A 23,358-nucleotide genomic window follows, 5' to 3' on the forward strand; every position below is an offset into this window, starting at 1 on the left:
GTTTTGATACTTTTCTGTCAAACTTAAGCCCTATCAAATGTAATAATTTTTCATTGATTTCATCTGAGGCAAGCATTCCTTTTTATTTTCTTTTGTAAATATGTTGCTGTTCATTAATTTTCTATGTGTTTTTTTCATCTTTAAGGACCTTCACTTGAAGATGATGCTATTTCCTGCCCCAGATTTCATTTCATGCCGCGATTTGTGAGGTTTCTTCCAGGTAATGTAATAAGATCTTAAATGCATTGCACGTTGATCTGGTGCTTCCATCTGAAGTCTTTCATACTCACTGATGCTGTGCATGGTTTGCTCAGCACCAGTATTGTGATAGACAGGCCAGGTCTTGCATCCAGCTTTTGTCTGCCATGTGGTGACTGTAGGCAGTGCTGGGTCCGACTTAACTTGTCCTGTGATGGAGCTGTGGGATTTGGGTAGTGCTATTATTTATTCTCACATATGAAATTAAATTTCATGTCCCTTCTGCTCCTCAGGATGCATGTCATGCAATTACATGGAAATTATTGGTGTGCAATTTTGAGGGTCAGCAAGCTTGGCACTCCTGAGCATAGGTTTCTCTGTTTCCTTCTTTTTCTTACCTTAATGTAAGCTGAGACCTTGCAGCAAGCACTGAAAGGCAGAAAAACACCATTCCAGTGCAATTCAACCCCAGCCTGCCAGCCAAGGACAAGCTCGTGTGGAGAGTTGTGCTCAGTTTGAGTGAACAGCTTTTACAAGGATTTAACACATCCGAAGATAGTAGGACAGACTTTCAGTTGACATAAATGTCATGGCTCCGCTGAAAATGCGTCCTGCTGAGATTCTGTCAGTGCCTGTTCCAGGAGGGTTGTATGGAAAGGAGGATGTGCTCAGCTGCTAAACTGAGGGTGCAGATGAGATGTGGCACAGCCTATGTCAAGAGGGCTGTGGCCTGGAGGTGCTCTCTGCTTTGGGCTTTGGAACTTCGTTGTGATATTAATTAGAGCTGCAGCTAAATGAGGTTTGGCTTGCTACTGTGGAGAGTACTGATGGCTAGATTACTATGTTTCTAATTGTTGTTCCTTCCTGGATACACAACACTATTCAATCAGAAGCGGAGCTCTGAGGCTTGCTAGCAAACATTGATTTGGTTCTGCTGAAGCAATTTACAAAATAAGCCATCAAGCCACATGTGGCTGATTAACTTGACCTCATCACAAAATGAGAACAAGTTTGACCTCCCTGGATTGTGTAGCTCAAGGGTGTTTTCCAGTTACTTTGGGGTTTTTATACTCTGATTTGTTTTAGTTTTGAAGTCAGCTCTTTCTGCACAGTTGGATTGTTTATTGACAGGGAGAGATAAGTCTCTCTAACATGTATTCCTGTGTGACTTCTTTGCAAGGTTCCCAGGCCTCTAACTCTTCAAAAAAAATGTATTTTTCCTGATGCTTCTACATATATAGTTACCTTCTAGGATCTTTATGCTAAATGTATTTTTCATTAAGTATACGTTTAATGTATGTCCTTGAGATTTTTAATTTCCAGAAAATGGGAATCCATTTTCCTTCAGGTGTTTGTGGTACGTTATTTGTGTCTATTCAAAGATAATGATGCATTGGTGCAGCAGATCTCCCCATGCATCCATCAACTGCCTCCTTAAAGATAGAAATGAATTGGTGATTTCCCATTTCCCCCTACTTTTCTTTCTTATCTTTCTAACATGGTCTAAAAATGTGAAGTTTAGGATGTCAGATTTTCTATGTGGGATACTTAGAGACAGGCCTTGAGGTAGCTCTGAGCTTTGAGATAATCATGTCAGGTGTGCTGAGTGCCAGAGTTGTATAACATGCAGAATAGCTGCTGTATTGGATTTTGTCATAGATTTTTGATGAAGAATATATTGAAGATTAAAATGATAGAAAACTGTTTTCAATCCCCAGCTACTGCATGTTTTGACCCAAGAAAAGTCAGGTCTCTGAACTACTGCTGTTTGGCATAGCTGTCTGTAGCAACCTGTTCTTCCTGTAAAGTCATCAGTGTGTAAGGCTACACACTGTCAACTAGTTCATATTGTAAGTTGCAGCCCATGTCCAGCAATCACTGAAACAAAGATAAAAGTCACATGAATTGAATCCGTCTTTAATGTGAAGCAAAATTTTACATTAAAAAATGTCTCTGTAGCTCTTCAGAAATATTTTCTGTTTCCATTGATGTTTGGGGTATGTTTTGCCTGTTTTTAGGTTCTTAGAGCTTGAATGAGGTTAATTATTCTAACAGGTCAAGTTATATTATTCCTTTTCATCTTTCCTGTTAAAGGAAAAGTGCTGCAATCCTAGCTAGGGTAGGAGGAGTGCTTGTTCCCCTGCGTGTCTTGTGAAAGATGTCTTGCACAGCGCTGCTGTACGTTGTAGTTCTGCAAAGCTCTTCGTGTGTGCCTGGAATCACATTCCTTATGCTGTGGCATTATTCCCGTATCACTTGAAAGCTTTACTTTTTCTATTCCTTATTGTGTGTATAGTAATAATGTACTCTGTAGCAGGACTGTAATGATCTTGCATCTCTTGGGAAGGGAAATGAATGTTTATATTTCTAAAGGGTTGAAACTTGAAGATGCCTCCGTGACTGGAGTTTAACCCCTGGTTTTGGTACAAATCTCTGTGACCTCCTTCTTTCAATTCAGTATGTCTGCTCATATGAGTAAGAAGGAAGACACGTGACTAAAGCGTTTTAATTTTGAGTTTGAATTGGGGTGGTTCAGGCTGGATATCAGGAAAAGATTCTGCACCCAGAGGGTGGTTGGGCACTGGGACAGGCCCCCAGGGCAGTGGTCACAGCACTGAGCCTGCTGGAGTTCAAGAAACATTTAAACAATGCTCTCAGACACGTGGTCTAATTTTTTTGTGTGATCCTTTTGGGATCCAGGAGTTGGACCCAATTGATCTTTGCAGGTCCTTTCCAAGTTGGATTGGATTGTATGAACAGACAGTGTCTTCTGAGTGGTGGTCTGTCAGGACTATCACTCATCTTTTGCTGTTAACATCTGTATCTGACTGCCTGGATCTGGTCAGATGTATATTATTATACTGTGTTAATTCCTTGCAAGCAGCCTTTGCTGTGCATGTTTCCAGGGGACTCAGAAGAATTTAGCAGTTTTCACATGCGCTCGATTCATTTAGTGACAGAAGACAGCATGAGGCTCTTTACCCTTCATTACTGCAGGTGCAGCACGTAAGCACTATAGATAAATTCAATATACAAGGATAACTTACTACATTCATCCAGAAGTATCCTGTAAAATTTTGAGTGTTCATTAAAAAACCTGCATAAATGCCTAAAGGCTTTTTAACTTGTGTTGTAAAAGGGATGATAAGTGTGAAAAGGAAGACGTCAATGGACAATGTAGCTGATTTGTTCTGCCTCCTCATTTAGAAGTTTTTCAGGCAAGTTAGAAACTTCAGCATTCAGTAAGATGAAACTGTTATTCTTGCTACTGTTAACATTATTGCTTCCAGTTTAGCAAAGAAGTGTTTATGTATGTGTACTATTCATCACTAAAACATTTGCCTTCTTATTTGTCAAGTTGCTTAAACATTTTGCATTTTATTTTTCTCATCTGAATATTTTATGTGCTGCATATTTTCTTTCCTTTGTGCTTTAGGACTGAATAACTGAAATGCATTTTATTTATGTTTTTAAGATGGAGGGAAAGAAGTACTATCAATGCATCAGATTCTCCTCTACTTGTTACGGTGCAATAAAGCTCTGGTGCCTGAGGAAGAGATTGCCAACATGCTTCAGTGGGAAGAGCTGGAATGGCAGAAATATGCAGAAGAATGCAAAGGGATGATCGTCACCAGCCCTGGCATGGTAGAACAAATAATTCTGATTCATTAACAAGCCAATGACATGTGCATTTCTTGTTCTGAAGAGTCTGCTGCAGTCTGAATTGGAAAGGGCAAAGTTGACCAGTGACAGCTGCAGATTGGTATAGGAACAGTTCGCTAACTTGTTCCAACCCTGGGGAGATTTGTACCCTATGCTGTGCTACCAACGGGCTGGTTTCCAGAGAAGCTCTGTTTCAATGTGCACATTAAAAGGAATAGCTATGTTTTAAGTATAGGGAACAGTAACTTGCTCCTCTGCTTTCATATTTTCTCTAACAGTCTTGGTGCATGATCTTGTTCTGTTTTCACAGAACCAGAGAATTAGTAATTATTTGCTATTTTCTTTCATGTTCCTCTTTTGATTCCCTAGCTCTGTTTAATATACTCTCTATAGATGCTGCCCTGAGTATTGAAAAGTTTCTGCCTCTGTGCTTTCTCCACCCCCCATCATTTTTTATGCTGCTTTCACAAGGAGAAATTTTGTGTACTTAATTGAACACAACTATTAATTTCCAGTGACAAACTTGAAACCTAAATGGCCTTAATTTCTGGAACAGTTAGCATTTAAAGCATAAGTTCTCAGCTTCTTTCAAATCCAATATATATGCAGATTGTCTATTTTTCTAAATTTTGTACTTAAGAGACGCGGGACACAAGAATTACGTGATGTCTACTAAAAACTGCGGACTTCTGTTTGCATGGATTGGCCAGCATCACAAAGATGGTATCTCAATAACAGGCATGTTTTAGACCTCACATTTTAAACAGACATGCAACTTTATATGTTGTAAGACCTTCCTTTCTGTAGCTTCATTTTCCACTTTTATTGCACAACATATGAGAGGATAAAAATGAATTGGAATGATGCTTAAAGGGAAATTTTGTGTGCTGACTGAAGAACCTGTTCCCAGACTGAAGCCATGACGCCCTTCTAGATATACATATATCAAGCCTCTAAAGTACAGCAGCATTACATTTAGTAAATTACCTTAAGGTAATCGTAATTTATCAGATTATTTTCCCCTTCGTTTCACCGAGTATTTTTTTCTGGCTAAAACTTCCTACACTGAAAGGAAAATAAGACCATGTGTGGGAGTGTGAGATACAGAACACGTGAACTCTCAGTATGGAAAGCCCTATTGGAGGTGGTTAAAATGAAGGTAGAACCTTGTAATATAAATTGTTAGCATTAATTGCTTAATTTAACATTGTCTGTGGTTTCTGTGATACAAAGTACTTGGTAGTATGCAAGTTTTCAGCATATTAATGGCATATCTTCAGTGGTTTGGCTGATGATATGCTGACTTCAGCTAGCTGAAAGCTTGCTCTTTTTTTCTTTAGCGTGAGGGTATGTCTATATGCTCCTTTTGTGCATCACTCAAAAAACTAAATGCCTTCATGCACAAGGCAACACAGTTTGAGTGGTAGCGTTAACTTTGATTTCCCGTGATTTTTATTGACAAACTTTGTGTTCTACAAGATGTTTTTAAAGATGTGTGTGGACATCAAAATATGTAAGCATAAAAGAAATCTGCAATACTTTGAAACGTTGTCATGTTATAATGTCACCCTTGGAACATGTTTTTCTCTCAAGATTGCAAAGATTTTTTTCTTAGTTTGTGGATTTTTTTCGGTTCATTGCGGCATATTCTATTGACAATGAAAGTGAAAAATGGTGTGAAAGTGTTTTCTGTGCATTTTACAATGTTAGAAGATGAAACAGTTCTAATAGAGACAATGTGAAACTGTTTTAGTAAAAGACAACTTCTAAATTTAATTTTATGCATTTGACACGACAGAGTAAAACCACTAAATTTTATTTTGCTGCTTTCCTCCACTGTGTCACTTCAGAAATAATTTCTCTTGTGAACAGACTTTCTATGTATTTTCTTTTTTAAAATGTGGTGTATATATGTATGATGGAGGAATTGATAGGCATATGTCCCATTTAACAACAACCAATAAATAGCTCACTGTTATTTAAAAGTAATTTATTCATACTGCTTCATTAGTTCAGTAAAAATTTGTATTGGAAGAGATTTAAAGGTTCAGATTTTAATCCTTTTTAATACTTCACTCTTTTAAAATGCTGCTGCTTTTTCTGCCAGTACAAATCCATATATTCTTAACATATTTCGGTACTATATCTGGATATATCTTCACATGTCTAGCATGTGGAACATATAGAAAAATATTGCCTGTAGCCTCAATATCTTGATTTTTAGTCCGTATATTCAATATACTTCTTGTCATATATTCTGTTAACCATATTTTGCCTTCCTGATTCTCAGAGAAATTGTTGTGAAGCAAGGCTGCTTTCTTAAAGAAAAAAGGGTGGGGGGGGATTCATCATTTCCTCATTCCTAATGTCAAGGCGGGCAGGGGGAGAATGGGACAGCAAGTAACTTGTGTCAAGTTCAAAAAAAAAAAAAAAAAAAAAAAGCTTTTCAATTTATCTTTCTGCAAAACTCACAAAACCTCAGGAATTTCAGCTCTGGATTAGAGATCTAATTTATACCTGCTAGAAATCCTTCCTGTTTTTCATTAGACTTTGCTGTCCTATTCCTCTTTTATTGGAAGTGCTCTGAGGAAACCCTTTTTCATCTCTTTTAAACTTGCCAGCATGTGCAACTTTTTTTTTTGGGGGGGGGGGAAGATGTAGCTATGTTCTGCCATCATGCCTAAAGGGAAGCTGATAAGTATTTTTCCCTTGGAAAATGTTTCTCTATCTGAAAGTCCAAGTTTTAGGTAATCTTTTTTAGAATAGATTGGAAGTTTTGCCACCTGAGGAGGTTTGCCTTCATTTCTAGAATAGGCTTTGCTTATCCATGCAGAAAATGATTCCTGTGAACAGTTCTTCAAAGGTGGTTTGAAGGGTGAAAGCTTTGTTCTTGACACAATTTTTATTGTTTTGTGAAGAGAATGATGGGAGCTGTTTTTGTAACTCTGAAACTTGTCTTTGAGAAATTTGCAGTGCTGAATTAGAAGTTTTGAGGTGCAGGTAACTAGAAGTAATGCCCTTTTTCTGAAACCTTAGACAAGCAGAAGGTATCGGCCTCATACATCTGATTGCAAAGTGGGGAGTTAGCAGGCGCATAACAAAGCAGCTTGGGAGGTAATGGAGAAAATATTTACTTGAAGACAAGCTGCAACTTCAGCCGAATCCTTTTTTTAATGTACGATGAGTGATCAAGAGCTCTGTAAGCAGCATGTCATCTACAATGACGTGTAATAACTCATTTTCTGCATTTTTAAAGGTGAAATGAAAGTCACCTTCTCTTATGCTGTCCTTTTTAACCAAAAAAAACTCCTTCTGTTTTGAAATGTAAAAAGGACAAAAGTCTCCTTAATATACAAAACTGGATTCCTCATTATATGCATCAGCCTGGGAGCCTTTTCTAAGAGTAGCACGATGCTTTTTAAATTTTTTATATCACTTTGTGTGATTTGATCTAATAATTTCTGCACTTACACTGGGAAATAAGGACTAAATCAGAGAGGTAACCTGATCTTAGAGAAGTGCTTGGGCTTGGGGGAGCCCGAATGCCAAAATGCTAATCCTGACTTTATTTCCAGCGTGATGCTCAACCGAAGAAAGCTGCTTTAGGTTCTCAGAAATAATAAAACTGTAGATTTCCTAACTTGCAAAATGAAAATAGTCTTCCCTTTTTTCGCTGGGAGAGCTAAGTTAATTAACTTTGTTTCAGTCGTTGCCATTGCCAAATATTGATTATAATATAAATGATTAGTTTTACGTGTATTTTAATAAGCTTGGAATATTGCTGCTTCGTGGTTCCTGGACAGTGTGGGCTAGAGGCAATAAATTTTTCATGGAACTGTTGTCAATTAGGTATATTTTGTTTTTCTCCTAGAAACCCAGCTCAGTTCGTATTGATCAACTGGACCGCGAACAATTCAATCCTGATGTAATTACTTTCCCTATTATTGTCCACTTTGGGATACGACCTGCTCAACTCAGTTATGCTGGAGATCCTCAGTAAGATGCTTTTCCTTCCAACTTCCATTCAGAAACTCATTACTGTTGTCATTTGTGACTTAAATAGGGCTTGTTTATGTGCTTATCAAGTCCAATACAAAGCTTAGTGCTTATGGGATTGGACACTAGCTTTTGCAAATTAGAGAATGAGGTGTAATTTCTTCTGGATTAATTCAGGATCTTCTCAAGTAAACGTGCATGCACATGCAAGGAAAGTTGTGGGTTGTCGTTTGTTTTGTTTTTTTCCATAGAATAGTTTTAACAGGAAAGAAGGAAAACACATCCTTCCTCAGGCTCTGCAGTATGTGGACTTGTGAGCTAGAGGACATGTTTAGACCATTTTGTTTAGCAGGCCTGAGTGAACCTACCTTCTGTAAATTTCTCAAATCACTGCTTGAACCTTCTTAGTGTACTGACAGGAAGAAGATTCCAGGTAATCACTTTCTGAATGCTGTTGTACATTATATTAAAAAAAAAAGACTGAATTTCTTTTTTCTTCCGAGCATCTACATGACTTGATTAGATGCTCTTCAGGTCTTACGTCTATTAATGTATAATGTAGCCATTTACTGTTTGCTTTCTTCATGGCACTTACGTTTCTCTGCACCCTGTCTTCCTTCTTTGTCTTTTTTTTTTATGACCTGAAGGGTTGAGTCTGTCTGCTGCTTTTAGCTTGGAAGATTTTGCATTCACTACTTTTGCATGTACCTTTTCTATCCTTATAGATACAGGAACAGAGTGAAGAGGGAAGCAGAACTTCATGAACAGCAGGGAATACTGTTTCATTATGGATTTGTGTAGTGGCATAAAAGTTGTTGCTGGGTTTTATTCTAGAATTCTGGAAGTTTTTTGTAACTAATGACACTTACAGGGAGTTCTTCCATTGACTCACAGGTCTGTTTTCTGAATGATGACAGAAAATAAACCCCAGCTCTTCTGCATGTATAGTTAAGGTTGTCTCTTTCCTCTTACTGATCAGTGCTATTTGACAACATCGAATTTCACCTGCAGTTTTGAGGCCCGGTTACTCCAGTGCACATGTATGACACACATTCTTCTACAACTCTTCAGGGATTTTAGATTTAATATTCTGAGTACTTCTGTATCATCAGCAATTTTTTTTTTTACCTTAGTGTTTTCGCTCCTTTGGTTGTCAAGGATGTGTATAGGAGTGCTCTTTTACATTTATTTTCAGCAAATTACACTTTTTTAGTCTGAAAGGCTTGTGAGTTAGTGTTACAGATTTTGTGAAATTCTGCACAATATTGACCTCTTTTTATTAACTTTGATAACTTGAGAATGGGGAAAAAGCTGATATATGAACTTAAAATTGCATCATAAGTCTTGCAGATAAGTCTCAGGAGTGAAAAGAGTGGGTGCTTATCCAGACAGTAACAAACTCTGTTGCCTAAATTTCCATCTGACTAGACCATCCCAAAATGCAAGTAGGCAAGATGGCTGGGTAAAAACCAGGAACCTTATGTATGCACTAGTCACAGAGAACTTGGCACTGTAGGGCATGAACTGAAGCTCAATTTCACTGTTCACAGAATGCTTGTGTTGCTTGTGACTCATAGGCCTTCTCTTCATGTGCTTCATTAAAATGTTTCAGCCAGTGTAAGGACAGACACTTCCTGGGAAATATTAATGCTTCTTGGTGAGCAACAGGGGAATCTCGTGGAGATGAGGGAGTCTTCTGCCTGAATTGAGATGTTGCACTATGGGGAAGTCTTTTCAGCAGGCACGGGTGGCCTTTTGGTGAGGATAGGTGGGGATCTGGGAGACCTGGGTTCTCCCCTGAGCTTTGCTGTTCACCTCACATTGCACCCTGATGCCTCCTCTGTGTTGCGGTGTCTGCGTCAGTAACAACTGTAGGGATGCTGTCACCTTTCTTGGAAAATGCTTTGAGATCTTTTGAGCAAAAAAATGCTTGTAGATTATCCATGTCTATGTGAGTTCAGAAGGCCGAGCTCCAAGACGCTTCTGTTATATCAACTAAAATACTTGTTTTCTGGTTTTGTCCTTCAGATACCAAAAGCTGTGGAAGAGTTACGTGAAGCTGCGTCACCTGCTGGCTAACAGTCCCAAAGTCAAACAGGCTGATAAACAGAAATTATCACAGAGAGAGGTATGCTGGGCCTTCCCATATCTGATAATTGGGCACAGTAATTCAGGATGGAGTGAAGCTGTATAAGTGCCCTTTTTATGGAAACAATAGAAATCCTTCACAAAAGGTTTTCTTCTGAGGCTGTTAATACAGATTTTATTTTTATCTTTTCTTGTTAGTGAATGGATTTTTTTCATTTTTTCCTTTTATGCAACTCCCATACTACTTCAAGTTTTTTTTTATCCAATTACAGAAATGATCTTTGTGGAGCCATAACTTCTTTACAGCCCTTGCCTTTAATGGCTTCAGGAATTAGCATAAAGAAGGACTTTTCATTTCAGAATGCTCTTTTAAGCGTCTCATCATTTTAAATATTCCTCTTTTGAGATTAAAAACTGTCATGCTTATGCATAGTTTTAAACTAATTTATTAGACTATCTTAGTGAATTCCTTAAGATCTTTGAGTGGTAACAGAACATCTTAAACAGTTGGGATAATCCGGTTGTTCTTAGTAATATTTAATGATAGGTGTGTGTATGAATATTTTTTCCCCCAGAGTGATGAGCAAAAAGCAATTCCAAAGTGTAAATGCTCAACCAAAATTAGAAAAATAGTCACCTACAAGTAGACAAAAGTAGCCCACTCTAAGGTATCCATCATCTAAGGTTTTACACTGAAGCTTTGCATTTGTCTGGTGACTTGTCTGTCAGACACTCTACATTGGACAACTTATATAAATAATTCAGAGAGGAGAAATGAACTTCTTTGGCACAGGATGGATGGTGGTATGGTTTTATTTATTAAAAAGCCAGGTCGTTATTTTAATTGCCTCTAATTTGCTAATTCTGTGTCCGTGGTTATGGTAGCTGTAGCTGTTTGACACCCTATTTGGTTTTGTTACTACTGCAAAGCACATTATGCTGTTGCATGACAAAGAGTCTTACTTGATATTTTATTTATGCTGGTGTTAAACAAGCCCTTAGCTTCCCTCCCTGTAAACATGTGGGAAAAAAAACAGGGTTACAATTCACCAGTGCCACAATTTTTAAGGAAAAAAAAAAAATGGACCCTATAGGAGATGGTTTTCTTTGCTAGAGCTTTCCATGCTCAGAGGAGAGCAAGTGGAAGGGAGGACCATTGTGTTTTGGACATGTTTTTATCAGTGGCTATTGGATGGCTTGTGTAAAATGGTGGTGAATTGGTTGTAGGGGAGTGATTGTTTAGCTTCAGAAGATAAAAATGTGGTGGTATTTACAGTGTGGTGTTCTGATCTTTGTTTCTAGACTGTTTAGGATGATGGGTTTCTCAAGTTGTTGTCTGCAGTCAGAGAGGGGCGTGGGGCTGAAGCAGAAGCTTTACATGAGGGTAACCTCTGCATTCTGCTAATGGAGGTGTCAATAACACAGTAGGAGCTGTAGGGCTGCACCTAACTGGTGCATGTGCTTTTAAGGATTGAGTCATGTATTATGAGTAACGCTGGAGTGCTCCTGAGCCCGTCAACCTGAAAGTACAGCGAGGTCTCACAAGCACTCTAGTGCCAGTGTTGGAAAACTCCCGATGGCACGGCCTTGAAATGCAAGTTTTAGACAGTGCCCAAGGGGTGCGGTGCTGTAAGCACCTCTGCCCTCAGTCATTCACCACTTGCGATTGCATGATGTTATTTGTGACAAGGTCATGTGTAGGGCTCTAACCTGACTTCGACTTCTTAGAGCAGATGCATAAGTTGGGACCCTAAGGCTCACTTTGAAGGCAGTTAAGAGAGAAACGTGTTTTCTGAAGCAGCTTATCCCCCTTCACTGCATATGAACGGAGCCTGGTCTGACTAGCATCCTACGCTAGACATCTCAGTACTGTCTAGAAACAGGTTTGATTAAACTGTTTGGGTAGATGTGCCTCTTGGAACCATTCTGTGAGTTTCTCTGGAGCAGAAAGCACAGCCTGTTCCTGCCCAGAGATACTCACTGGCTTCAGACTGGGAACTGGGAAGGGATGGCTTTGAGCATGTGCCCTGTAGGGAGGAGAGGAAGGATGAGTTGCAGCTTTGAAAAGTTTCCTTGACTGAAGAGGGAAGAGCTCTGGGGGGTGTCTTTACTTTAGTGCATGCTGCATACTGCAGGGGCTCTGTAGTATTGGAACCAGAAGATCCTGGTCTGGAGGGGATTTATTTTAGTGGTTTTTCTTTTTCATTCCATTTTTACAGAGAATACTTTTTTAAAATGGCTCTGTCAGAGAACCTAAGTACCCATTTCATAGCTTATACAGCCAAAAGCACTGTTGTGCAACATCAAACAGGCTGTGTTTTTTTTTTTTTTAAACGCTTAAAGTACCTTTAATTTAATTGTAATAATATTGGTAGATTTCATCATAATAGGCTCCAGGACCAGCGAATGCTGACCCCTTTCCTAGACTGGTGGTACTGACAATAGTGTTATGATGTAGCTGGGGTCATGTAACAGGCTTTCTGTTATTTAATCTGTTGAATACCTTATTCCTACTGAATGCTTCAGACTGGGAATACTCACGGACCTAGACTTGAAGAGGTTGTTATGCACAATGGTAAAGAAGGTTCTTTCTTTATAAGGATGTTAGCTTGCTTGTGTATGCACAACTTTGGAAGGTACAGGTAGAGCTAGATTGGTTTGTCATCTACAACAAAAACTAGTCATATTTATCTTCTTGGTCTGACAAAATCTTTTGTCTGCATTGTATTCCATATCCACCGTGGTCTGTGGCTGGCAGTTACAAGAGTTTCACAAGTTTTAGAAACCTTTTGCCGAAAGTTAACCTTAAATATTGCGAATGCACGTGCTTTCTTTGATGCTGCTTTGCTGTAGAAAGTTCTTCACAGGAGCTGTGTTTTCTGCCTGTCTAGGAAGCACTGCAGAAAATCCGGCAGAAGAACACGATGAGGCGTGAAGTGACTGTTGAATTGAGTAGCCAGGGATTCTGGAAAACAGGGATACGCTCCGACGTCTGCCAGGTGACTAAACTGCAGAGATGCATGATGTATTGTTTTTCTCCATTGCTGCCACTTACCTCCTGTAAGAATTTGCTATGGTTCTGTGCTAAAGAACCAACCACTGGAAATTAATACCTTTGCCTCAACATGATCTGTTGCTGTAGGGAGCTGTTCTAGCCCCATTCACGCACACACACACACCTTCCCCAAGAAGCTATTTTATAGGTGTAATTTTCCAGCTTGCTACTCTTGACTAGCACAAAGTGGGGAAGGCATGGGAATGATAGGACTCAAGAATGGCAAATTTGAGACCTGGAGGTCTGAAATGCAGTAGCCTTGACTTCTGTCAACCGTATGTTGAGTCAAGTGCTGAACATCAATGCTTCTTCATCAATTGGGTTGGTATTAGATATTTTTAGCTTAAGATATCTTTATATTTAGAGAGATTTTTTTTTCTTACTGTAGCACAAAGTGTTTTTTTTACTTGAAAGAAAAAGAATCAAACATGGATTAAAAAAGGGTGACCCTCAGTAGGAAGATCTTTCAGATAAGTTAATGTTCTAAACGCATGAAACTTTCAAGGTGCAAATCTCTGCTGGATCCTAATCCCAACAAGCAGGTGGCAGCCACCTACTTTGATTACAAACAAAAGGTTTAAATATAATAAAATGCATTTGTCTAACATTGTATTAGCAAAATTCAAGTAAGTGTATCAGCCAAATAAATATACTAGTAGTATAATTGGGTTATTTTTGATGTTTCAGAGATGTTGCTTAAGAATTACAGGCTAAAAAAAAAATCAATATTAATGGTATGAAATAAAAACTTAGGGGTGACTTGGGAAAGGTTTAGTTAGAAATCCTGTTGATGTATTGGAACCTTGGTAAGGCCAGAGGGGGCATTTGAATGGGAGAAAAATGCTAATAATTAAAATTGCTTTTTTTTTCCTGTGTAAAATACTTATTTTGATTCTACAGTTGATTCTGAAGTCAAAGAACAGTTGAACAGTATCCTCTCACGTAGCAGAGGAAATTTATATCCCCTTTCTATTTTTTGTTGTAAATTGGATCTGTTACAAGTTAAGGAAACAGTATAAACTTCTAATTTAGGAGATTTGAAAGTTTTTTCTTATTCATAATAACTTTTAAGATTCAACTTTTAATGTGTCATTGGATATTTTTTGTTCTCATTTGCTGTTGAAGGATAGCAAATCACCTAAGAGCTATGGGAATAAAACTGCACATCTGCAGCCAGAACATCTAAATCAGGCAGTTCTACAATGAAAGTCCTTTGATTTTTTTTTCTTTGAGAGGTCAAGAGTAGGTAGACTGTAAATCTGTAAAAATGAAAGACTGCTATTGTTGCTGCATGTTTTTTTCTAAATCAGACTAAACCTAAATACATGTAAATTAACTCTGTAGGTAGACCTAAAGTGCAGTAATTTAAAAATACTCGCTTTCCTTAGTGTTTAAAAGGATTATAGATTAGAAGATTGAAACTTAAGTCATTCTGACAGTTTAAAGTTGCTCCAAGTTCAATGCAGCTGTTGTAACACATGTCTTTGTGACTTCAAGAATTAACTTCTTGGGGGGAGGAATAAAGGCGAGTGAAATGTTTTGAAAATGTGCAATGGCTGTTTTCTGCCAGGCTTACTTAACATTATTCAGTGGGTGAAATGCACTTCTTGGTCACTGAGAACTGAGATGGGCAGCACTTACTCTTCAGACTGGGTCCCACCATGAAGATACCCACCCATCATTGCCTGTCCTGCTCCTCAACAGCTGCATTAGGTGTTCAGGGAGAGAAATGATGCATTTCAAAACAGATCAGTTTTTCTGACTCTTCTTGGTAGCTTCAGGTCAAGGTTGCACTGGCAGCTTGGCTCTTGCCAAGCTAGGGGACAGCCCTGGGGACATCTGGGAGAGTCCTCTGCTTTGCAATGCCAGCTGCAGCAAGAAAAGAATAGGCAACAAAGGCTAGAATCATATACATAAAAGTTACTAGTATGTTTATAACCAGATTCAAGTACCAAGGTTATGGGGTAACTCCTGTAGCTGTACAATTTAAAGAGAACTTTTTAATCACTAGCCATTCTTGAGCCTAATACAATTTTAAAGCCTACATTTCAGTTTCTTATAGAGATAAATAAAACATCAGAAACATCAAATAGCTATAATCCATCATGACACACATTAATTGAATCAATCAAGTATTTAGTGCTATGAAAGCAGCAGTTTGTCAATATAACTACAAGAGTCAAATTAAAGACCTTCTACGTGCCTCCCAGGGAGATGCCAATTCCTCATTCACTGCAGAACAGCTGATACAATCTGAAGCTTCTTATTCCAGTCTCAGACTTCGGGCCATATGTATTGGTTGCTCAGTGAAAACAACATCAAACCTTGCTTTGCTGTCTGGCAGCCTGCACAGGGGAACATACAGGCAGGGAAGTAGAGTTGTCCTGTGAAGCAACGTTTTTACTTACCGTAACTAATTTCTTCCATGAAACACAAATGTGAGTTTATGTGGAAATAAGAGGTGTGTTCCCCCAGCTTTTACATTACCCAAAAACTCTAAATGAGTGACATGAACAAAATAAAGTTTCATTTGGACATACTTGTTTTGCTTCCTGTGGTTTTGCATTTTCCTGCTATTCAGAGATCCAGAGAGCCTCTTTCTTGCTGTTAACCAGTTGTTTCCTTTGTTACCTTTGTTACGTGTTCAGTTCTAAAGAACTGAACCAGCAATACCTTACTTGAATAGAAACCTTTGCCATTGGTTATTCTTAACTTCTCATTATTGTAACTTTCACAAGTTTTCTTCTGCTGTTCTTTCTTTAATGCCATGCAGAAATCCATAACGTCACTTACCATGAATTATACATCATCCGATTTGTATGCTTGCTTTTTTGCATCTCTCCACACTATACATTAATCATCTGTAATCATAATATATTCGTCTTTATGAAATTAATATGGATAGCCCTCATATTTTAATTCCCTTAAAGCATGTTACCCTTTTGAATATATTCATGAAATGTCACTCATAGGAAAGACCTGAAATTTGACATCAGTGTCACAAAGGCAGTTACATGCATAAATTCTTGTAGTGCTCTCGCCTTTCACTGCAATGCAAGGTTTTTGATACTGATAATCATCATACTGGTACTGGTAAATGGTGTCATTTCAATCCAGATCATCCACAATCAGTAACACTAAGTGGAATTAGTTTTAAAACTCTGACAGAGGGAAACTGTTGTTGTTGCAACATAAGTTTACTTCTTATTTATATTTCCCCCAACAGAAAAGTTTCTGTCCTAGATGGTAAAATGGCAACCTTTCCAATATTTTTAGCACATAATCCCAGAAATTACTTCAAAAACCTTCAAAAAGCCCTTAACTTCAGTTCCTTTGAAGAAGAATTAATGTAGTAATAACAGTGCTTGAAAATTACTTTTCTTTGTAAAAAGCAGGTTAAAGTGGTTTACATGTTCTCTGATGTTATATGGGGCCAAGGGAGGTGGTCGGTCCTCCACTGGTACTAACCTGAAGCTGCAGGGTATTAAAGCATCTAGCATTGTATTCAGACACAGGTTCTTGAAAATTTGACCCTGCTGGTGACTAGATGTTTTTCCTCATTCAAAATACTTCAGTAAAACTTATTATGCATTTATTATTCTGTTTATGTTGGCAGGGGAATGTTCTCACTGTGATTATGCAGGTGGACAAATCCAACTTAACTAAGTTCTGGTGATGGGGATTGGGAAACCATGATTTTCTTATTTTTCTCACTTAAACCAAGACAATGGATGTTGTGACAAATGGGATGTTTGTATTTGTAGCTTAGTCAATGGTGTATTCTGTGCAGTGAAGATAAATGCTATTCCTTATTGTTTTTTAGCACGCAATGATGCTTCCTGTTCTCACCCACCATATTCGCTACCATCAGTGTCTGATGCATTTGGACAAATTGATAGGCTACACTTTTCGAGATAGGTGCTTGCTGCAGGTAAGTTATGCAAAAATAAATTACTTGCCATTTTGTCTTCCTAAAATTTAGTTTATTTATAATCCTGTCTTCTACATAAAATCATGAAAATGAGCTGCTTTGAGATATTTTGATTGTTTGCACCAAAAATCTTTCAAATGTTTTAGTTATTCCGACAGGTTTTTAAATTAACACATCTATTCTACATCTATGCATGTAGACATCCACCTGCCTTTGCTCAGTGGTAAACCTGGATTTGCTTGTAATGTGTAGAAGAAAAAGAATAGTCTGTCTGAAAAGACTGGACGGTACAGTACTCGTTATTTTACCTATTTGTGATGGATAGTGGGTTTCTGCAGATGAGTCAGTGCCTTGCTTTTTCCTTTTATAGCCTGTTATTTCAAAGACGAGTAACTTAAATACAAAATGAAAAGGCAACATTTATAGCTAGTGCAAGGAGTTTTCAAACTTCTCTTCAGCTCTTAATTTCTAAAAGTACGTAATGAAATGTTGCATTTACAAACAAGGGCAGGAACTGGAGAGGAGGGGGGGGCTTATTTTTTTTAAATACATCCTTGTTGTGCGACCAGCCATTTATGTGTGTGTGTGTGGAACTGGTCAGCTCCAGAAGACTGACTTTTGGCATGCTGGTCCTTTTCCCCATATGTTTCTTCTGAAATTGCTGAAGGAAAATAGGCTTCTGTTCAAGATCTCTCCCTAAAATACCCAGTCTCCCTCCACTGACTGTGGTAGGGGCTGAAAAAAATTAATTTAATTTTCCCAAAGTTCAAAAAATGCAGTTTCTATACGTGGATGTAGACCTTAAACATCCTGAAGAATTCTAAGTCAAGGCTTGCTGAGATGTTTTTTTCGTAGTTTCTCTGTTTTCTAAAAGGTGCTTTTAGAGAAAAAGTCCTACTTCAGTCCTACTGAAAGTTGCATTAAACATTGGGGATCTTGTAGGTTTTGTTTGCAGGCTGCCTTGGTTTTAACATGAAAGATAAAAATGCAGTGACAAATCTTAAATGTTGAGACGAAAGACACAAACTAAAAAACTGATCACATTTGAAAAGGGGAGAACGCATAAAATGAAGTATGTTGACATCAGTCAAATTAACGTTTAGTTATAATAAATGTTACAACTCTTTAATGCTGATCCCTGTGCATATTTATTTAAAGCACAGTAAGTTGTTCCAGGAAAGACTTGTTAAAAAATTTATATAGCACCTTTAACATTTGTGCATAGAAAATAACAGATGTATAGTTTTGCATTGATTTTCACATGTTCTGTCATATTGTGTTGTTTTTAAAGCACAGACTGGGTAAGAAAGAATATGCTAGCTTAACAGTTCAGACAAGGTAGTGTTTCATCCAGTACAGATGGAGCAGAAGTTGAAAATATGCAGTTATGACAATCTTACTAACATTAGTGAGGAACTGAAAAGGAGAAAATTCTTACTGTTGAATGACTATCATTTTATTCCCAGCAACTGAAATTTCTCTAAGTCTTGTCTTTGGAAAGCTGTAGCCACTGTTTGAATGAAGTGTGCATAGGGCTACTGGAATGTCTTTGCTTATAGCCTGCAGCAACATTCCTGCAAGTGTTTCAGAAACAACTTTCTGCAACTTGAATTTGCTAGTGTCTCTCTTATATAAGGGGTATATGAATGTATACATCTATGCATGCAAAATATACATTTTCTTTGCATATACACACCCAACAATGAGTTTGCAGAGAGTCATAAAAGCAAGTTAGAGTACCTTTACCTGCTGCCATTTTTGCAATCTTGGTATCAGCAGCAGAGGAAGCTAGAGGGTGCTAAATGGTAGAAACTTAAATCAGAAGACCAATTCTGCCATTGATGTTAACTTTCAGTTGAAGAGTGGCCCTCTATGGTCCCGAGAGTCCTGCTTTGTATAACTGTGCCAGAGATAATGCACTTTGTTTGTTTGTTTTTACTTGAAAGTAGGAAAGCTTTACTAATATTTAAATGCCCTTAATCAAATATGTGAATAGTGGAGATACTCTTTACTGTTCCTGCTTTTAATATGAACATTTGTCCTGCAACGTTACAATGAGTATATTTTTGAATAAGCAAATGTAGTTGTATTTAAAACAAGTCAGCATAGCTGGCAAGCAAAACTGTTAGGGCAAATTGATAGTTCATGCTTCTACCTTCAAAGGTAATTTTTCTTAAAAAGAAAAAAAAAATGAAAATTAATTAGGTAAAGTGATGATTGGGCATAAGGGTTGCTTCTTTTCTGACATCTGAAATCATACACCCTATGTTTAAATTGCTGGAACCAAGCTACTAATTGACGACATCACTTTGTAGCTTTTCTTCAAACTAAAAAAAAAGTAATTATTAGCTACCAATCTAGTATTTTTTATTGCATTTGCAAAAATAAACCTAAGACTTCATTTTCTTGCATGTGCTACAATACAGCTTGCCATGACTCATCCAAGCCATCATTTAAACTTTGGAATGAATCCAGACCATGCCAGAAATTCCTTATCCAACTGTGGAATTCGACAGCCAAAGTATGGAGACAGAAAGGTTCACCATATGCATATGAGAAAAAAAGGTACGTAGTTACACCACTACCATTTTCTCTCACCTCACTCTTAATCAGTAAGAAAAAATTTTGTCTGTTACTATTTCATTGTCCATTGCTCTTCTGAGATCACTTTAGTGGAGGATTTCAGTGGTTATACATACAACCAGTGGGATCTTTCTAAACAACTGGATTTTAGAAATTAGTTGAGTTGCTGAGAAAAAGCAAGATAAATTATAAATACTTTTGTAAAGTATTGTTTTCTTAACTTGCTATTCAACATTGTAAGCATACTGGAGGATATTTTGTAAAGGTATCTTATTAAAACGAAAATGTGGTCTGTCTGCTCTAAACTAGTCCTTACCCCTTAAATATATTCAGATGTAGAGAATATTTTTTTTTTTATTTTTGTGTAATGTTCAGAATGTCTTTCATGCAGAGGTAGTATGTCTCTGGCTTTCTGAACACAAACGTAAAAAAGCTGCTTGTAATGGTACTGTGGTCAGTTAGAAAACATCTGTAAGGATTATACTTGCTGTAAGTGAGCTCTATAAATAACAGCAAGATTTTGTGTATAGCAATCACAAAGTACCACTTTGAGTAATTATTTTGTCTATGTAAATTGAATTAGCAATTGTTTAATAATACTTATTATATAATATATAATATCGTTTATATTTCTAGGGATAAACACCTTGATAAATATTATGTCCCGTTTGGGACAGGATGATCCAGCTCCTTCCAGGTAAAAAATATAATTGCTTTTGGATTTGTACAGCATGTTAATTATGATCTAGTTGCAAGGAGAGAAACCGTTGCAGGAGTTACTTCAACCAACTTATTGGCGGCAGCAGTTTTGGCAAATAGCTGAAATGGAGTAATGTGGAATTGATTTATCTTCTGGGGATGTGCTGAACTTTGTTTATCAGTGACATAGTAAATGTTTGCCTGCAGAGAAATCCTAAGGAAGGTTTTAAAAGCTAATTCTGTAATTTCTGCTTATCCTTGAAATAAGGGCGAAAATGCTACCTTTTGCTTTCTGCATGATGAAAAATAAGTTCTGTTACTGTTATCATTGCTGTAAATTGGATTCTCCATCACCTTTCCTTGTAGCAGTACTTTTCCTGGCATGGCACCTTGTTAACACAAGTATGATCTCAAATATGGGCTTTGCTGGTATACTGGTCCAGTTTAAAGAGAGACGCATAAACAGCTGAGGACAAAAAGCTGAATCATTACAGTTGTATAGTATAAATAACCACTAGTTTAACCAATAGTTTAAATAACCACTAAGAGTTCTGCGCAAAAAAGTGTTTGAGCTTAATAGCTACAGACACCAGATGTAGCCAAACTGAGCAAACAAAGCTGATAGGGATAATGCAAGAAACAGTTACATGTGAAGTCTCCTTACTGCCTGAACTAGAGGATGGGGTGTATTGGTTAACCTGTGGTTATGACTGGGCCTTTTGAGAGCCATCACTCTGGAGGAAGCTAGGGAGCAGAAGTAGTTGAATTCTGAATAAATGATTGTTGTAGTGTTCCCCGAATGCTGTTTCAGCTAGACTGTGCCCTTTTCTTTGAGAGTCAATCTCAAGATTATTTCAGCCTCTGTAAAACAATGTGAGATAAGGCTAAATTGCATTCGCATTAAATAATCCACAAAATAAAATCCTGCCTTTGAAAGACCTGTATTTTCTGCTATGTCACTACACAGCAGAGTTCCTGTATTCATCACTTCATTGTTCTACACAGCATAGGTACTTGAATTCTTTCAGCCCATAACAAAGGTCTGCATGAACAAAAGTCATATAATCGTTGAGGGAATGCAAATTATCATAAAAGCTGTCAAACACTCAAAAGATCTTTTGGATACAAAACCATCCTGTGGCTATGGCCTTAATTCTGTTACATCCACATGTGAAATCAAAAGGTGCTAATTACATGCTTAGAGGTGTAGAGCAGAAGTTTGTATATATTTAAAGACAAACTCACATTCCTTTGCAATCCCTGTGTCCTGTTAGTCCTTTGTTTTATAAACAGGCAGAGAGTTCAGGGGGAAATGAAACTTTATGCAAAACAAAGGGAAACTGGGAGCAATCACAAGAAATCACTGAATATAAAGTGTGTAGAACTTTACGGTATCTTGGAATGTATCTTGCTCAGCAATTCTTTGTTTTGAGCTCAAATGAAATTACAGAAAACAGTCTGCGTGTCTGTCTGGTATTTAAAGGTGCCATGAAAAATGAAGGTACTTGCTCCATTGTAGCTCTCCCATACCAACAAGTCTTGCAGAATCACCGTACCCTGCAGGTGTTGGTGTTAATTACGTACACTGCCCTAGTTACCCACTAAAGGCAGAAGGTGGTCATTTGTTTCAACCACCTGATGTCCTGTTATGAACAAAGAAACCCAGTCTCAGTAGGGCTTTACACAGTGCCAGTCAACAACAGTTTCCTCTATGCATTTATTGTGCTCTGACAGTAGCTCAGAATGGAACACACAGAAATTTCAAAGAGTGTCACTCGTGAGTTTTAAGATTTGTGTAGTTACTCTGTTTTTGTACCCTCATGCTCCAGAGAGGGTGGGGAAGGCTGCAGAAATGGCTATTCATGTCAGATTAGCAAGCAACTCATAAATGTTCCAAATGTACTGTGTAAGTTACATGCATGTGCTATTTAATAGTAAACCTTAAATTGTCTTTTTCAGGATTAACCACAACGAGCGTTTAGAATTTCTGGGAGATGCTGTGGTAGAATTCTTAACAAGGTAAACAGGGAATTCTTCAATAGCCCTCATTGTTGTATGTTATTCTCATACCATTTGGCTTATGAGGCTTTGCAGTGTATGTTCACCACCTGTGTTTGCAGTCCTGCCCCTGATATTTCAAGCTGCACATCTGCACATGCCTCTTGAAAATTCTTCTCATGCTGCTGCTGAGAAACTAGAGTTTGTTTTACTGAGTGTGATTTAAAGTTGATTGGAGTTTTTGGAAAATAATATTTCAGCAACAGTCAAATTGAACTTTGTATCCATTTTTTACAGGAAAGATTTTTATTAGCATGCCATTTTGTTTCCATAGGTTCCTTTTCTCTAGCTGCCAGTGAAAAACACTAATTGGTAATATTGAATGTGTTGCAGCTCTTAATTTCCAGCAATGAGGGCTATATCTTGCATAGAGTCTGTATAGAAATAAAATTGTTGACGACAAATCTAAATTATTAGAACTAAAAGCAAGAAATGGTGCTTCATCAGAACAGCTCCAGTTTTGATCCATTTCAAGTACTCTGAAATTAGTGAACACAAAAATATTGTAAAAGCTACCTTCACTGGGTTCTCTTAGTGGGCACTGGTGGTAGCCAATTTCCATGAAACAAGGATTATCCATTTTCACTGCTTTCTTTTACCACTGTTAATGGGAGAATAGTCTTGTATAAAGAAAAACTTTACAGTAAGTTTGATACAAATAACAAAATTGCCCCTATCTCCATTCACTGCTAGCCTCTACTGCCAATTAGCTACTCAGTATTAAAAGCTATTAGTCTGTAAAGGTCTCCACTGCCCTTAAAACCCATGGCCTTTTCTCCTATAGAACAATACTTGCTGGTAAGATGGAAGACTTGCTGAATAAATTGTCTTGCATTTTTCATTGTCATTGTTCATCAACCATCACTTGACTTTCTGAGCTAACTTTTGTCTCAATTAAGAAAAAAACTCTGCTATGTTTCTGTTCAATAAAGCATGTAAACACCTATTTAAATCTGAAGCTTTTTTCCCAACTCAACTTCAGGCTTCTGCTTTTGTGAATTATGATCCTTGATTAGATTGCCTCTAAGTTGTATAGCAACTCTCGTTCTTAAATCCTGTTCCACCTGCAGATTTTTCCCCTTAGTGG

At 37.7% G+C, this 23,358-nt stretch overlaps 1 protein-coding gene across 1 annotated transcript in view; it reads left to right on the top strand.

The window, feature by feature from the left end:
* Nucleotides 1–23,358, top strand: part of DROSHA (drosha ribonuclease III) — a 68,379-nt gene that overhangs the window by 20,590 nt on the left and 24,431 nt on the right. The window contains exons 12-20 of the mRNA XM_027451658.3: nt 146–220; nt 3,674–3,843; nt 7,733–7,857; nt 9,886–9,985; nt 12,837–12,944; nt 16,824–16,931; nt 19,358–19,496; nt 20,151–20,211; nt 22,173–22,232. Coding sequence (XP_027307459.1) covers nt 146–220; nt 3,674–3,843; nt 7,733–7,857; nt 9,886–9,985; nt 12,837–12,944; nt 16,824–16,931; nt 19,358–19,496; nt 20,151–20,211; nt 22,173–22,232 — 946 coding nt within the window. The remainder of the gene's footprint in view (nt 1–145; nt 221–3,673; nt 3,844–7,732; nt 7,858–9,885; nt 9,986–12,836; nt 12,945–16,823; nt 16,932–19,357; nt 19,497–20,150; nt 20,212–22,172; nt 22,233–23,358) is intronic.

This window comes from Anas platyrhynchos, chromosome 2, assembly GCF_047663525.1.
Source record: "Anas platyrhynchos isolate ZD024472 breed Pekin duck chromosome 2, IASCAAS_PekinDuck_T2T, whole genome shotgun sequence".
NCBI lineage: Eukaryota > Metazoa > Chordata > Aves > Anseriformes > Anatidae > Anas > Anas platyrhynchos.